General features: G+C 37.5%; 1 protein-coding gene across 3 annotated transcripts in view; it reads left to right on the forward strand.

The window, feature by feature from the left end:
* Nucleotides 1-18,075, forward strand: part of LRP2 (LDL receptor related protein 2) — a 131,113-nt gene that overhangs the window by 65,506 nt on the left and 47,532 nt on the right. For all 3 annotated transcript variants that reach the window (XM_086616024.1, XM_086616025.1, XM_086616026.1), the window contains 11 exons: nucleotides 309-437; nucleotides 4,354-4,520; nucleotides 8,015-8,158; nucleotides 9,095-9,204; nucleotides 10,383-10,560; nucleotides 10,911-11,124; nucleotides 11,585-11,824; nucleotides 11,958-12,146; nucleotides 13,243-14,163; nucleotides 14,694-14,859; nucleotides 15,683-15,841. In XM_086616024.1, coding sequence (XP_086472150.1) covers nucleotides 309-437; nucleotides 4,354-4,520; nucleotides 8,015-8,158; nucleotides 9,095-9,204; nucleotides 10,383-10,560; nucleotides 10,911-11,124; nucleotides 11,585-11,824; nucleotides 11,958-12,146; nucleotides 13,243-14,163; nucleotides 14,694-14,859; nucleotides 15,683-15,841 — 2,617 coding nt within the window. The remainder of the gene's footprint in view (nucleotides 1-308; nucleotides 438-4,353; nucleotides 4,521-8,014; nucleotides 8,159-9,094; nucleotides 9,205-10,382; nucleotides 10,561-10,910; nucleotides 11,125-11,584; nucleotides 11,825-11,957; nucleotides 12,147-13,242; nucleotides 14,164-14,693; nucleotides 14,860-15,682; nucleotides 15,842-18,075) is intronic.

The following is an 18,075-nucleotide window of genomic DNA, read 5'->3' on the forward strand; positions in this document are numbered from 1 at the left end:
GACTGAAAATCCTTCAGGCCTCCTGGTGCAGTTAAGAAAAGTTTGAAAAGGAGTTTGAAAGATTTTCTATGATGCAAAAAAAAAAAAATTCAAAAGACCACTGAGAATGGTACTGATTTTACACAAAAAGAAGTATCCTATTATGAGTGTTTTGTATTACTTGTGGTTCTTGGAAATAATTTTTTAATTTTAAGGAAATAGCAAACCGATGTAATGTTGGGTTGATATTATTAGTACCAATGAGATTGAATATTCTTTCCAGTCACTCATATTGTTATAGTGTCTAACACTTCCTTTTTTCTTTGCAGATATCAATTCTTGTGCATCGTCCCCCTGTAGCCACCTCTGCTTGCTTTCTTCATCTGGACCACTTTTTTTTTCCTGTGCTTGTCCTTCAGGATGGATGCTTTCTCCTGATAACAGGAACTGCATGAGAGGTAAGGCAGTAATAGTAAGAGATTAAAAAAAGACCTGGCACTGTCAAATCCATCTGTCTGTCAGGTAAAACACATACTTCAGGTATGTGGGCTGCTGCTCATGGAATCGAAGTTTGCGGCAATTCCAGGCAGACTTCATTTAGGATGCATGGAATGTACTTGACCTAAAGGTTTGGAGCCAGGTTCTGGAAAGAGCTCAGTCAGAGATTCAGATACTTCATCTGGGGAAAACAGATGAACTCGATTTTCTTTTAAGCACTTTAAAGAAGACACATTTTGAAATTTCTCAACACATTGAAAGTTTTGCTGTTGAAATACTTCTGGAAGGAGCTTACTATCAGTTAAAAATGAAAACATACTCTGGCAGAATGTTGTCCTCATTAAGTATTCAGCCTGGAAACCTGTTTTTAAGACTTGCAATTGTAAGAATGTTGGGATGCAAGACTAGAAGGGTCTTTCTTGGTCACTTGAGTCTGTTTCCTTCTTGTCTTTGACTACAATAACACGTCGTCTTTCACCAGTCAAGCTCCAGTTTAAGATTAATTTAGTTCCTTGCCCCTAAAACTCACTGAACCACACAATTTGGAAACCTTTTGATTTTCTGTTCAAATATAGTATTTCACCAGTGTATGCCCACTTCTTATGCCATTTTTCTCCTTCAAGATAAATAATATCAGTAGTTCTCCTCCATCCCTGGTATATGTTCTGTTGTATATATTTGAAGTGACTGTCACATTCTTTGTCAGCATATATTTTTCTAAGAAGTAAGTCACGATATTTTAGTTTCCTCTAATCAGGAGAGATATTCTCACTGTTCCTCATCGCTCTCTTCAGCCTGTCTGAGCTAATGCGTTTTTGAATTCAGATCAAACTTTAACAGCTTGAGCTTTTTTCCTTCCTAGTGTAAAAAAATTAGTATGCCAAATGCAGGAGATCTAGAAACATAGCCTAAAATTCCAGATGCTACAGGTGATGCAGCTGTAACAGAGGTAACCTTTGCAAACAAAACTTCTCATCAAAAAGTATCACTGAACTTTCTTTGAACAGTCCTCAATGATTTGTAAAAATTTAGTCAATTCATTTAAAAAAAAAAATGACAAAAATTCAAGTTACTGGCAGGCAGATTGTGACCAAAAATTTGACCAGATTAAGCATTCATTATTAATTTTTTCTTCAGTTGTACAGATATAAAGTGTGCTTTGGTGCCTTCCTAATAAGGAAGTAGAATTTAAGTAGAAATTGTCTTTGGGATGAACTAACACTAGAAATCTCTGTCAGTCAAAAGATCCTTTTCTTCTGAAACTATCTAAATTTTAAAAGACGTATCATGCGGTTTTCCTGCTTGGCACTTAGCATTGTGTTCTTTAAAGAGCCATGTTGCATTCACATTTTTCTTAGCTGTGAGAATTACCAATTTAAAAAATCTGAAATGAAGTGCAAGTTTGTTAATCTATTAAAAAAAAAAAGAGGGTTTCTTTTAGAAATCTGTACTGATTTTAGTATGTACAGGCTTCTAGATAGACCATGATGAAAGAAACAGAACGTGGCAGTGATGAAGCACATGCATGTGTAGAGGTTGACCCAGTTCTGCCACTGAACCGAGCTATTGACAGTTGTTATCTTTATTTCCTACATGTTGCAAGGTTCTCTGTGTCTACTTAGGTACAGTTGTGGCCCTTTTATAAATTACATAATTGCTTAATATAAATTGTGTAAGAAAGAAATGGAAATATCCTTCTGTGAAGCACAATTCTTTTAAACTATATGGGCTTATTTTTTCTTTTTAGATGGAATTTATACATTTGAAACAGTATATAAAAAACATCTACAGAATTTGTTGTGGTTTTTTTTTTAATAATGTATTTGCTGAAGGTCAGCACATCAGAAAAATTTATTTAAAAATATGCTGATTCCTTTCATGGCAAAAGATTTTAATTAGTGCTAATGATTACAAAGGAATAGGCATTTGCCATTTCTTTTCTAATATTTACTCTTATCCTTGTCCGTGCTGTCATTGTTTACTTTAATAGGCCAGCACAAACTTTCAGAAGAAAGATTAAAATGAGCTGCATGTATTTGGCTGCTCAGTGTTTCCACAAAACAGTATTGCTGGTCTCTGCCTACTTAGTTCGCATGTTAAATACTGCTAACCTCATGTTGATGGAAAGGCATTGATTCCAGGATTGTGCCGTTTCTAGCTTTACATAGGATGAAGAATGATAATATTATAACATTGCCTTTGCACTTGATTTACTTTAAACTGCATTTCAGGTTGATATTAAAGATAGTAATGTAACAAGCTGGCTTGGAAATAAGGAATTTGTGTATATTAAACTCTTGTATTAATATGGTACATTTGCATATTTAATATAACAATATCTGAATTTTATATGGATTATTATTTGTCATGTAAACCTGTATTAAGTTTAAGAATTGAAGAAGTTATATTAATGTATATCTGATGAAGCTGCACAACTCAGCCAATTTGCTCTGTTGTCATTATTATCGAGGAATAATCGGACTGTCTAGATTTGCATAGGTGTTAAACTTGAAGCAATCAGCAAAAAATTTTCTGTAGAATATAATTAATTTAAAGGAGACTATCAAACTTCTAAAGTACAAACAGTCTAGCCTAGAGAATTCACATATATGTATTTCAGCAGGATTCAGTAGTGTTGTAGTGCATACAATTGGAAAGGGAATAATGACGCCAGCATCTTGTATGCATTGGAACAATTTCACATTAATCTATCTGTTCTTTGCAAACATTTTATAGAAGAGCACTGGCATGCCATATTCTCAGGGGAAGAATAAAAATGGAAGAAATCCAAAAATTTCACAGGCAGAGCCAGCTATATGTCTTCAGACAATTATTTGCCAAAATGTGATTTTTGTGCTGAGACAAACGATATGTAAGCTTGCATCAAATTCAACAGATAGTTCCAGCTTCCAGAGAGAAGTATGGAGAATAATTTTTGAGACATGGAATGATGCTGTGGTTTGTAGTTTTTAATGTCAAAATTTTCACTGCAAGATTTATATAAATGTATTAAGCAGATAGTGAAGAAAATCAAAACAAAAAAAGTCTTTGATATATTATAAAAGAGGAAATGGGTCACTGCTACCTTGTATGCAGCAGCAGCCTAGTTTTCTATCAAGTGGCAGCTTGTGCCTATGGAGAAGAGAGGCTAGAATTTGATCTCCAACAGCAAAAGCACGAGGAAGAGTGGAATTGTTGTTCAGGAGATTTTCTTCCTCTACTCCCTCGCAGATGAGAAATGAAGTTGCTGACTCACACTCTACAGTTCTCCAATGCATTTTTCTCAGATCACCTGACTAGATGCACTCTGTTAATAAGATTTAAGCATAAAGGTACAAGTTGAGCTAAAAGTAAATATAATATAAGGAAGTATGTTTACTCCCTTAGAGATAAAACAAGAAAACACAGTACTGCAGTTATATTTAATTGTAAAGATCAGCAATTGCTGCTGTGGCGGTGTGCCTTGCTTGTAAGTCCTGCTCAGTAGGCATTAGAACCCATCTCAGGCATGTCCTGGAGAGCCCTCAGAGCTTTGTCCTGCTGGTTCCCATTCTCAGAGATTTGAAAAAGTTGCTCAGAGCAGCCGTGTGAATGTCCTTCTTCCCTTGGCCAGCAATGAGTGATCCTGCCTTATTTACTTCCTCCTCAGAATGTGATTGCACAGTGCTGAAACTTCAAATGTTAAAACAATTAGAATAACTGATAACCTTATTCCTACAGAGGGAACAAACTTACAGATAACTGGTTGCAAAACATAACTGGTAGCATTCAACCATTTTGACCATCAGTGAACTTTCAGGGTGGAGACGGGAAGCATATCATAATGCCTTTTTCTTGATCAGAAACAGCTCTGAATTACATTATATGTTTTCACAGTTGAACACCCTTTCCTTATTGCTGTAAGAGATAATATAATTTATGGAATTTCTCTGAACCCTGAGGAAAAGACAAATGATGCTATGGTTCCAATAGCAGGAGTTCAAAATGGTGTTGATGTTGACTTTGATGACTTTGAACAGATGATTTATTGGGTTGAAAATCCGGTAAGTTGGTATTTGTGTTCAAAATGTTCACTAAAATAAAACTTTTTAATTTAAAATAATGTTTTGACTGAAATATATTAGCATTGCAGGTAAGAATTTTGATAAATATAATTTAAAAGAGTGAAAAGGTTTGGTTTTTTTGTTGTTCCTCTCCCTATGCTAGGATAAGATAAAGAAGCATCATCTCTCTTGTACATTACTTTTCATTTTTGTCAGCTGAAATATTAGATTAATACTATTTCTGGCTCAGCCAGAGACATAAACAGGAAATACTGGAAGCCGTTAACAGAACCATACTCTGAGCCCCCCTTTGCTATATCCACTCTTTCTTCTCCCTCTTGACTTAGGACTTAGCTCTGCAAGCACAGCCAGAACGCTTTTCCATGGGAGCAGAACATTGGACACAGTGGCACTAAACATTAGAATGAAAATATCTAGTCTGAGCACTTAATGAAGTAACATAGTAGAGAGGTATCTTTTTCTTTAAATAGAAGAAAATGGTTGCAAAGTTACAGCAATACCCAGGTAGCACATATGAGCCTTATGGATCTAAAAAATAGTTTGAATTTTTAGTGGTTGATTATAATTGTTTGACTAAAAGTTTTTAATACTTGTCCTGAACAAAGAAGCAGTATGTGTTACCTAAGGCTAACTTGCCTCAAAAAAATTCCAAATTTTTGCAGGATGGACACTTAAAAATAAATCAGTCTGGGAGATGGATGTGGTAGGGAATTGCTGATTCAGCAATATGTACCAGAAGGCTCCGGGGAGACCTTCTAGCAGCCTTCCAGTACCTAAAGAAGGCCTACGAGAAAGCTGGAGAGGGGCTTTTTACAAGGACATGTAGTGATAGCACAAGGGGCAATGGCTTTAAACTGAAAGAGGGCAGATTTAGATTAGATCTAAGGAAGAAATTTTTCACTTAGAGGGTGGTGAGGCACTGGAACAGGTTGCCCAGAGAAGTTGTGGATGCCCCATCCCTGGAAGTGTTCAAGGCCAGGTTGGATGAGGTTTGAGCAACCTGATCTAGTGGAAGGTATCTCTGCCCATGGGAGGAGGTTGGAACTAGATGATCTTTAAGGTCTCTTCCAACCGAAACCATTCTATGATTCTATGATAAGCAAAGCTTTGCCCAAGGAACTAAATAAATATTCAGGGATCTATCTCATCCTTTGTGCAGTCTGAAAAAATGTTCTTGACAGATCTCAGCCAGCAGATACAGCTGACATCTACAAGAGATTGAACAGTTCTGTAGGAGGTCATGGGCTGGTATGTCCATTAACAGAGCTGGCAAGTGAAATGCCAGGTGCCTCTGCGTGCTGAGTGCGGGTAAGTGCTGTATTTTAGTTAGGTCTTGAGCCCCAGCTGGACAAATGTGTGACTATGGGCTGTGTCCCCTGTCTGTACTCTTGACCTGCAGACCTCAGGCTGCTGTTGCTCCCAAACAGAGCTGAGACATCTGTGTCAGTCATGGCTCACTCTCTGAAAAAAAGATATTTCTCTAGTTTCTAATGACAGGAGCACATTTGCCTGCTTTCTTAATTGTAGTGCTTGTCCATTACCACAAGGCCTTTTCCTTAACACCCTGTTTTGCCTCCATTGCATCTTTGGCTTTTCCTGGGGTTTGTGTACACTTGCATAGTTTGTATCCATAATTTCACTGCCAGTGTTGGCAACAGTTGAACCGGTAGTTAGAGCTCAAGTGAACATCCATCAACTTGTTCACACTGTCTGAAGCAAACTCAGGAAACAGACATAAATAATCAGAATCCTTCCTATTCTACTTGAAAAACACTTCCAAAGTATTTTTATCTTCAGCTTTCATGTTCCATAGATTATTAATTGTAAATGTTGATAATAGGCAGGAGAATTCCTAACTGCCTTTCAAGTGCCTATCATACTAGACACTGTTGTCAATATTCAATGTCCATCAGACTCTCAAAGTAAGGTTTATACAGTACCAAAAGTTATCCTACTTTCCTACTTCTTTTCTGTAGGCCTAAGAATTCAAGGACAGGTTAATTTGCAAATAGCACTACGTTGTTAGGATTCAGTAAGCAGCACTCTGCCCGTGTCTAAGAAATTCTACCTATTTAAGCCAGTAGTGAATTTGGCCTGGAGTTCTTGTTCAGTTCTTTGCCATCCGATATGTTGATTTCTTTCTGAAGCACTGTTTTCGGTTCTGCCCTGAGATATTTAGACAGTACACTGATGTCATGGTAACAAAGCAATTAAGAATATGTACATACCAAATGATCACTAGGTGCTTTCCCTAAAGCTGATTACCTTTTTCTGCTCTGAGATGGCAACTGCAACCTGTTCTCCAGTTTTTAGTGACTGGGCCTGTTCTGTCTCTGTCTCTACCTTCTCCCTTTCTGAACTGGGCTAGTGTTAGCTGCACAGCTTGTGTCTTCAAGTGATGCAATGTTCGGGCTCTAATGGCGTGGTGTATGTTCTGTCCTTTCGAGTTGGCGGTGCCCCTCTATCTTTCCAGCAGAGTGCCAGAGCAGAACAGACCTACTGCATGTGTTGTCTCAGTGAAGAACTGGAGTGGTGGGTCCCAGTGCTACCTTGTTCTGGGAGCCTGCACCATGGAGCGAGATCTTCTCAGGACAGGCACAGCATGTCTGCATCAGTGGAGGAGGAAGTGATTAGTGAGGAGAGAGAAACAGATTTCAACCCTCACTCACAGCTCCCCTAGCCCTACTGACCTCTTCTTCAAAAGGCTTAATAATGTGCGATAGCTGCTGGTACTTCGATTCTGCATTAATACTAGTCGTGAAAGGTTCATGTGGTAATATGCAGGACTTCTGCAGAACTCCTGTAAAACTGACGTAACCTGAAGAAAGCTCAGGAAGGCAGCTATAGTAACCACTTCAGACCTTTATCTGGCTCGTCTCTCTCTTTAGTGCTTGTTTATATTGTGCTTCAGCATCACACACTGTAGTGACTGTAGTGTGCAGATTCTGATACCACAGAATCTGCAAGTCATAAGTTATCGTTTCAAGGGTTACCCTTATGAAGAAACCTGCAAGGATAATCTTAGTCTTGATTCTTGCTATTACAGCTTATTAAAAATTTGGTTCTTAAATATTTATGCATGGAGAGAACACTATTTTCCTTTACTGGATTTCAGGTATATTCAAGACGGTTAACTGAGGCACCCTGGTAAAAATCTTTTGATAATGAAATACAAATTACAGAAATGTGATTGTATGTAGCTTAAATATCTACAATTCAACCTTATAACATATAGTAAGTTTATTTCTGTCAATCAGATTTTGGTTGGTGAATGGTAAAGCCTCTTCACACTGGATAATAATGATTTACAGTAGTATTTTTACCATGTTTATGCATTAAGCATATACAAATACATTTCTCTCTACTGGATTTTCATTTTGCTAAGAAAAGATTGTAATATAAAGTAAGTGCTCATGTAGTTGAAATATTCTGCTCTTGACATTTTTCCACTTTTGTTATCTTTTTTCCGCAAGGGTGAAATTCACAGAGTGAGGTCAGATGGAGCCAACAGGACAGTTTTTGCTCCTGCAGCTGTTATTGGTGCTCCTATTGGTCTGGCATTGGACTGGATATCTGCAAACCTGTATTACAGTAACCCAGGGACACAGTCAATTGAGGTAATTCTTAAAGAGGGACATTTGGAAAGTAAGAGCCTAGATTTTTCACTGCTGTGTAAACAGGTTGAAATTAGTAATATTTTTTTTTTAGTGAAAAACTGAAACTAGATTTATTTTAAAATGCAAACAGTCTGTAGAAAAATACTTTACAAACTTGAAGAGGTAAACCAAAATTTGAGCATGGTCAAAAAGACTGAAAGCAGTATATTCTGTGAACTTTATTCATTCATAAATCTCTTTTTTTTTTTCTTTTTTTTCCCCCCTTTAAGTCATTAGGATTCTAGTGTTCAACACACGACATCTCTCATCACTAGAGTTACTGTTATTATTACTGTTCTCACTTCAAATCAATGATTCCACAACAAGGAGAGTTGCTATCAAATGCAGTGAGATCTGCTTCCAAATGCTTTGGTATTGTATTATGTAGCTTTCTGGAGACTAGCAGTCTGATTGTAGGTGAAAGATAAAATTGACACTTAATGTTAGGAAATAAAAAATATATAATACAGTAATGACTGTGCATAACCCCAGACGTTAATGTCCTTGTCCTAAAACATAAACACATACTATTAAATTAAAAGGCAGCTAATTTAAACAAATAAAATTGAATATTTTCTAAATCAGCATTTCATCAACCTGTTCAGCCTGTAATACTTTCAAAGAAAGTGTTATGGAAGCTGAAAGATTAACTGTTTTTATACCTAGGATGCTTACATGTTAACATAGGCAGGTTCTAAGCTGCAAGTAGCTCATTCAAGGGGTGCATTTTAGAGAAGGGAGATGTTTAGAATATAGAACAATGTGCTTTTTCTTCATAGTATTTGAGAGTGTCTTCTGCAATTTCAACTCCCTGTGGATTTAGGTTTCCTTCCTTTAATTTGAAAATCTGTCGTAAGTTCTATATTACATGCTCTGATGAGTTCAATGTTTGCGTAGGTCCTGAAGCTGCATGGTGACGTAATGTACAGGAAAACACTCATTACCAATGATGGCACCTCTCTGGGAGCTGGCACGCCGATCGGATTGACAGTTGATCCAGCAAGAGGGTAAATTTCCAAAATGACTATTGTCTTTGCACATTTGTGTATTCTCCACATTTTTTTTTATTTTTATTTTTGGGACCTTCAGCTTCCATTCTGGATTTGACATGACTTTATTTCTTTCATATTTATGCAGAATTTATTTACTATTTTTGAGCCCTAGAAAATAATTTCATAGCTTCATAAATTGTTGCATAGATGTTCATTCTCCTTAATTAACCATATGCTTATATGGTAAAATTTTTTAATTAAAAAAGATCTCAGAATATTATGATTGTGAAAAAAATCTCTGAAAAATGGGAACCCAGAGTAAAGAGAACTCTAAAGTCTTTCTTGATAATATCCTGTGAAGTCTGTCTTGAGGCCTAGCTATAGTAGAAAGACACAGTACATGGGAATAATTTCACATACAGCATAGCACTAAATAGCATAGCACTAAATACAATTTTACTACTTTCTCCAAAAAGAGCAGTAATTTGCATTTTTTCCAGGAGAATACTCAAAAATTCAATATGATGCTTTCCCCCACTCTGCCAAAATCATGGTGTTCCGTAGGACCATATTAGTAATGAGACTCTTCTGCTGGTGACTTGACAGACTTCCAGATGAATTGATGCCTGACTTTTTGTCTCTAGTTGGGAGTCCTGCTACCATGTGCCCTAGGTGTTCTTCAGCAACCGAGGCCAGAGCGCTACACATATTCCCTAGAGCCAGATAATGGAATTCGGTTTCATATAGATTATTTGAACTTGTAGTTTTAATTCCAAATTGGAACCAAACCCACTGCTGAAACCTTGCAGCCATCTGTGAAACGGAATTATTATTCTCCTGCTTTCTTGTTATAGTCCTAAAATTCTACTGAGTTTACCTGCTGATGGTGTTCTGGGATGATACAGGAGAGGTTATTATTTCTAAAAACGATTTAGCAGGCATTATTCTCTTTTTCAAGAGAAACAAGTTTTTCCTTTTTCAAGGTGTTTTTCTTTTTCAAGAGAACATTCATTTTTCTCTTTTTCAAACAAAATGCCTTTTTCGTTGTGGCCTAGTTCAAAGTGATCTCTGTTCAGCATGTGCTAAAGTATTTGGCTGACAAAGGAGATGGATTTAAGCATATGCTCAAGTGACTCTGGTCCATTGATCTCTGTTATCAGCTTTGCTAACAGATATGATAATTTGTGTTACAGGAAGCTGTACTGGACAGACCAGGGAACTGACAGTGGAGTCCCAGCGAAGATTGCCAGTGCAAACATGGATGGATCAGGCATACAAACGCTCTTCACTGGCAACCTTGACCATGTAGAATTCATTACCATTGACATTAAGGAACAAAAGTTGTACTGGGCTGTCACAAGCACAGGAGTGGTAGGAGATTTTTTTTAATAATTCCTTTTTTACTCGTTCATCTATCTCTGCGTCTGTGGTTCACATGAGTAATTCAGCTACTTCAGTTTACTCACATAACTGGGAGTTGGAGGACGTAGCAAAATCTGAGTAACTGTTGTTACTAATTATCCTTAAAAATACATGATTAATTTGAATCAAGAACCAGAAATCATTATTGGCATTCTGCTGGCCCTTTCCTTCCCATATTGTACATAAAGATCTCATGCATGAAGAGATTTTAGTAGCATATGTTGCATTTTAATTTTGTATTGTAACATTGAACTTTTATTATAAGAAATGTAATATTAAGCTTTAAACTGATTTCCTAGATTGAGAAAGGCAATGTGGATGGTACAAATCGTGTGACTCTGGTGGTTCATCTTTCTCATCCATGGGGAATTGCTGTGTATGATACCTTTCTGTACTACACTGATCGAGATTATGAAGTTATTGAACGAGTTGACAAGTCCACTGGAGCAAACAAAGTAGTACTGAGAGATAATGTCCCAAGACTGAAGTGCCTACGTGTGTATTACAGAGACAGTGAGTATTTGCTAAAGAGGTATTTCAGGATATCCAAACTTCCCTCAGTCAGAATGCATACTCTTTCAAAGGAAAAGGTTTGAGTAGGCTTTCAGGAAAAGCATCAGAAGCACTTTACCTGGTTTTGGTAGAGATGTTCCTCCATCCAGTTAAGGCATCTATTGGCACATGTAATTTTACTAAAATATTGTTGATGTAATATTGACTAAATAAATTTTGTTACTTTGGCTTCCAATTTATACATCAGATTTTATCTGATTCTTGGCCCCATTGATCTTAGATGACAAGAAACCAGAGAATTCATTGCTAATGCGTATGCACTAAAATGTACAGTGATTAAGATCTTTATTTTTGGTAGCTGATTGTTAATACAATGTAGTATATGAATGGTTATATAGCTGCAGGAGTTTGTGATGATACAGTTCAGATTTTTATGTCTTGCCATGTGTGTCTCTCACAGATTCTGCTGGTTCCTCAAACGGCTGCAGTAATAATATTGGAGTTTGCCAGCAGCTTTGCCTGCCTGTACCTGGAGGATTATTCTCCTGTGCCTGTGCTACTGGCTTTCAGCTAAATCCTGATAACAGAACCTGTTCCCCATACAGTTCATTTGTAGTTGTTTCTATGCTTTCTGCAATTAAAGGATTTAGTTTAGAGACATCTGATCACTCTGAAGCCATGGTACCACTGGCAGGAAGAGGTATGTGAACATTATAGTAGGAAAAAATCTTATAATGCCTTATATTTTGGTATTTCTTGCTGGCATAGCACATGTTTTAAGTAAGTTAGTTTATGTCAAAGATAAATAATTATTGCTTTTCAAAATATTTCAGGACGAAATGCTCTTCACGTGGATGTTCACATGCCCTCTGGTTTCATTTACTGGTGTGACTTCAGTAGCACAATTTCTTCTCAGAATGCAATACGTAAAATTAAACCTGATGGTTCTTATTTTAGAAATGTTGTTACGAATGGAATAGGACGAAATGGGATCCGTGGCATTGCAATTGACTGGGTAGCAGGTAAACATAGCTGAATTTAGGAGAATGTTATTCTTTATAGATTGTAAAATTTTTAGACTAACATAAATGGATCCTAGTGGAACAATTTTGAATGAAAGTTCTATGATTCCAACTTGTGTGTCTATGGACTGATTTTAAAACAAGAGGAAGTAATTAATGGCTCTTATGTTTCTATATATGTGTGAAAATGAACGTTCGTCAGAGCAGATGTGTAGAACGTTTTCTCTCATGATGCCTTCTTATTTGTCTTATGTCTCTTTTCTGTCTATGCATTCATAAGTTGCTGTTATCCAATGTACTACTATAGTTTACTACCATAGTGAAAAACAGGCACCAGAGAAGAGTCCACAAAAGTTTTCTGATGATATTGTAAATAAGAAAGAAGGACCCTTCATCTATCCTTAGATTGCTGTTTACAAATCCTATAAATTGTAATGAAAAGTAATGAAACCAGAATACTTTCTTTGAACTTTAATTTCCTCACTTGCACTTCCTGTTCCTATTTAAACATTGTAGAGATTAATTCAAATATTAACTCTTCAGAAAGTGTTCGTCAACTCTAAGTAGCTGACCATTGCCATTAATACCTTTATTTTATGCATATATGTACTATATATGTTTTGCAAAAGTTCTTCTGTTGGGATAGACTTGTTGGGATGAATTTTAGAATAATCATCTGCTGTATACACTTAATTTAGCTAGTGTATACAGTGCTGTACCATAACATGGATTTGATAGTTGTGTGATGTAAAATGTGAAGGGATGAGAGTATGGAAGGGCAAGCCAAAGGTTTAGATTAAAAAAAAAAAAAAAAAATCACATCTAAAGAACAACTGTAGTTAATGCACTTTTGATCTTATACCACTGATTTTCCCCATGACAATGAGGATTTAGAAATTAATTGACTATTGTCAGTTTGGGTGTTGTCTTTCTAACAAAGTGTAGGCAAGTACCTTATACTTCCAACTGCTAAGATGTTTATGGATATTCATTTTATGGTTTCGAATTTTATCAGCTCACGTTTCTCAGGTGTTGATGCTATACATTAACTTTTGGTTTTGTTTTTCTGCTTTTTTTTTTTCTTCTTTAAATACAGGAAATCTTTATTTTACAAATGCATTCCTGACAGAGACGTTTATAGAAGTTTTGCGTTTAAACACAACTTATCGCCGTGTTCTACTTAAAACTACCATAGATATGCCAAGGCACATAGTAGTTGACCCAAAAAACAGGTACCTGTTCTGGGCAGATTATGGGCAAAATCCAAAGATTGAACGTGCATTTCTTGACTGCACCAACAGAACAGTTCTTGTGTCTGAGGGCATTGTCACACCTCGTGGGCTGGCCATGGATCACAGCAGTGGCTATATTTATTGGGTGGATGATTCCTTAGATATGATTGCAAGAATTCAGCCAGATGGTGGTGATGTTGAAATTGTGCGTTATGGCAGTCGCTATCCAACTCCATATGGTATCACTGTCTTTGGAAATTCTATGATCTGGGTGGATCGGAACCTGAAAAAAGTCTTCCAAGCCAGCAAGGAGCCAGGCAATACTGATCAGCCAACAGTAATAAGGGACAACATTAATTGGCTGAGGGATGTTACCATTTACAACAGTCATTTCCAGTCACTTTCACCCCTTGATGTCAACAACAATCCTTGTTTGGACAACAATGGAGGCTGTTCTCATCTGTGTTTTGCCTTGCCTGACATGCAGACACCCAAGTGTGGTTGTGCCTTTGGAACACTAGGCAGTGATAGCAAGAGATGTTCCATTTCAACTGACGACTACCTGATTTTTGCTCTTGAGAACGCCCTCAGAAGTATCCACCTAGATCCTGAAAATCACAGTCCTCCCTTCCGCACAGTCAATGTGTTAAGAACTGCAGTGGCCCTGGATTTTGACAGCATAAACAACCGGATATATTTTACGCAAAGTTTTCCTTCAGGGACAGGAAGAATCAGTTATGTTAGTATTTACTCAGGAACTGGCTCTCCAACAGTAGTTGCATCTGGTAAGTGCACTGAATGTAATTAGTAATTACAAAGTAATTAGATATTTAAAAAAATTAACTGCAGCACCTAGCACTAGCTCAGCTGTTATTTTTATACCGATGGTCAAGGTAGACTGTTTAGTTAAGATCTGATGAAATGCTTTTTGACTCTTCCCCTCAGTTTTTTCCTCTTCTGAGGTTCATATTTCATCTTGATCACAATGAAATGGAAATATAAAACTGGTTAAATATTACTATGTATATAAAATTATATGTAATTACAGATTAAGGGATGATTCCTGCTATTTGGAGAATAGCAACCAGAATTTAGGTCTGTGTGAGGGAAAAGGTCTTTGTAACCCTGCTGCATACACAGGACTGCCTGAGTCCTAAGTATTAGTTCTTCAGATTTTTAAATGGACAAATGTACAATGATACCAATGACATTTCAGAGAGACCTTTGGTGTTGGTTCATTATAATAGGTGAAGAGTATCGCAGTATCTCAGGAAACCATACTGAACTTGTGTGTGTTTGCTTGCATGTGTCTAAGACCTTGGGACTCCAGATGGCATAGCCTTTGACTGGATCAACAACAGGGTTTACTATAGTGACTACCTCAATCAGACTATCAGCTCAATGGCTGTGGATGGATCTAACCGCACAGTGATTGCCCGGGTTCCACGACCAAGAGCTGTTGTGTTAGATCCCTGCAGAGGGTATGTGTTGCACTTGGTATACTTTATTTTGACCGCTGGTGAAACTACAGTTTAGACTTTGATGAAGACTGTCAGATACTTCCTGTTCTGAGCCCTAAGTTCCAGCTGTGTATAACCGTCCTGGGTGTAACTCTTCAGGTTTAAGTTTTCTCAGCTGACCTCAGCCTCGGAGATTTTTAGCAGATTTATGAATGTCTAGCGCATGAAGCTCCACATAGTGAGGCTGGGAGCTGGGTACTGGGAGTAAATGAGAATAATGTTCAAAGCAGGTGTTTGTCAAGCAACTAACCATCCACCATTTGCTGTGTACAGCAGAAAAACAAAGGATATTTGTTGAAACTAAGATTTCTTCAAGAACATCATATCTTGATAATCAGGAGTTGCTGCCTAAAGATCTCCCTATTTAGAGTCTTATATGATCTTTCCCTTTTTCTGTTGTATTTCCTGAGTGCCTCCAGAAGAATTCTTGTTTCAGTACCAAAACATTCCCCGAGAGGCTGGGGGCATTACTGTATTGTACTATATTTCTAATTTCATTACTAATTATACTGTATTTCAAATGAAGAAAGATAAGTAAGAGATTAATTGACTTTGCTGGATTCTCACAGAAGCTGGAAAAACTTTTCTAAAGTTCACTCCAGTGATCCCTGTGAGAAGATTCCCTTGTCAATGTGGGCCAAAATAGAGGAAGAAGTTATTTTCCGCTAGTTTTGTACTGTACACTTCAGTGAGGGACACAAGAGTGGAAATACCCTGGAGCAGATAATAGTTTTGTGAGCTTTATTTGCTGAAAATATAACCTTGTATTCATATTGATTGACAGGTATATGTACTGGACTGACTGGAGTTCAAATGCAAAGATAGAACGAGCTACACTTGGAGGAAACTTCAGAACACCTATTGTGAGCACCAATTTGGTATGGCCAAATGGGCTTACCCTGGACTATGAAGAACAGCAGCTATACTGGGCTGATGCAAATCTGTATGTATTCATAACACACTGGTTGGTTTACATTTGGTTATTTTTTTTAATAGGTCTGTTATTTATTTTTCCTCATTTTTTAAACTGTTTTTCAACATTTCAGTTGAATTTATAGAATTTAAAGAGTTACTTAATAGCAATGCAATATCAAGTCTTGATATTGATGTGGAACTACTGTGCAGTAAGGAGTTTTGTTATGCCACGGTGTAGATTTAGTCCACTGTTTGATGGCTTTTGTACCCACTGGCAGTTTGTTCATCTTAGGTGCAACTCAGGACTTTTATAAGCATCTTCTCCAACAAATACAGTCCCAGTGCACATTTTACATCCTTCATTGCTCATGGTTAATGACTGTCACCTGTGGAATTTGGTATAATGTTCTTGCTACCAGACAGAACTCCACCCTTCAGTTCATGCCACCAGCAGTTCTACCATCAGCAGAAAAGTTTTTAAAAATAATTTAGTTTGTATCCATTCAAATTCACTCATGATCTCAGAGAAATCACTGCAGCAATCAGACCTTTCTCCTCTGATTCCTTCACCATTGCAGTTCTTTTGCGGGCTTCTCCTTTGCTGTGACAGAAAAGTGATGTCTGTAGTGTAATAATTCTTATGGTCTGTGCCTCTATTGGATCTTCTGGGAGGAAGGCATTGCTTGGATTCATCTGTGTGCAGGAGGACAGGGCACCTGTAACAGGACCCTCTGTTTTAAGGGAAATGCAGGATATCTAATGAGACATCTTTTCTCTTTCAGACTCTAGCTAATGGAGGTAGGGGAGCATATGCTTAAACAGTATGAAGTTGTCTTTATTCTGACTTTCACGGGGAGGGCCTTTACCCCTTCAGTGGGACAGATACTAGCATGGGGTAAAATATGAAGACCAGGCACTCAAAACTGACAGTGCTCCTTAGCTCTGAATGCACCAAGGGAACGCAAGGATGAGCTCTGTATTCTCCTCCATAGCTCTGTATTCTCCTCCATTTTTACTCTTGCTTATTCTCTTCTTGTTTATGCTAGTCTCCCAAAGGTGCTATCCCTCTTTCTCTAAAATAATGTTTCTCTTCTTTTGTTCTAATCCCTTCTGTTACCTTGTCAGTATTGTGATACTGTTGGGCACACACACAAGTCTTGAGATATATCTCAAGAAGATAGAACGTATGTGCTAGTTGTACACCTTCCTTTGCCGTATCTTCACAGTTGTTTCTTGCAACATAGTAAGAATCCCTCACCACGTGGCATGCTGACACTTTGGAACTAGGTACAGAGCTCCCCTTAAAAATTGCCTGTGGCATAAAAGGGGGAAATTGCCTGAGCCTGTATTGCAGGAGAGTTGCATTTGAGCTTCTTTTCTTTTGTAGAAGTGCAATTTCATAGAAAAGTGACTTCCTGCACTTTTCACACAACTGTTCTTTCACATAAAAGCTTTTTTTCCTTATTAAGTGTCCACTTACTATTATTTTCCTTCAATAATTACTAAAATTCTGTTTTGTCTTCTCTTGCTTATGTGAAATGCAGCTTTTTCCTTCCCTACTAATGATGACAGAAGAGATGAGCTGTTCAGCTTGTGGAGAATGTCTTATCTGCTCGTTTTCTCTCATTGGCCGTTTCCATTCTTATTCAGCCCACACTGGTAGTCTAGTAAATGCCTTAAATATGGTTGGTAATAATTAAATTTTGTCTCTAGCGAAGACTTAAACATACAGTTGCTTTGAGGTTAGATAAAGGTAAGTTCAGGTGATTTTCTTACTGCTAGTGCTAAGTTGTAGGAGCATTTGGTTTCTGTGAGAACTCTTCTGGTGGCTTGAACTGAAGGTGGAGCCTCCACTTGGAGTCTCCAACAACATTTGGCCCTTCTGACTTCACAGGCAAGAGGTATTTGCCACACAGTGATGAACAGGGGGAGAAGCTGCTAGCAGAAGAAAATCGCTGGTTATGATGCCTTTAGTTGCACAGCTTCCTTACCCTTACCCTCCATAGAGTCATTCTGGGATTCTTATTAGCTTCCTCTCAGAAGCTTGTGCATGAAAGATGCCACAGCCTCTTAGAGAATTGTTCTGTTCTATTGATGTTGCATAAACACCACTTCACTTCTTAGACATTATGCCTCTATACATAAGCATATACACCCTCCTACCTGGGTCTGCTTTTTAGAGATCAATATTAAGAGCAGTGCAGTTGAATGATGCCATACTTGATGGAGCAGAGACAACCCGAAGTGTGTTCTTTCTGTCTG

This window comes from Tauraco erythrolophus, chromosome 8, assembly GCF_009769465.1.
Source record: "Tauraco erythrolophus isolate bTauEry1 chromosome 8, bTauEry1.pri, whole genome shotgun sequence".
Classification (NCBI taxonomy): domain Eukaryota; kingdom Metazoa; phylum Chordata; class Aves; order Musophagiformes; family Musophagidae; genus Tauraco; species Tauraco erythrolophus.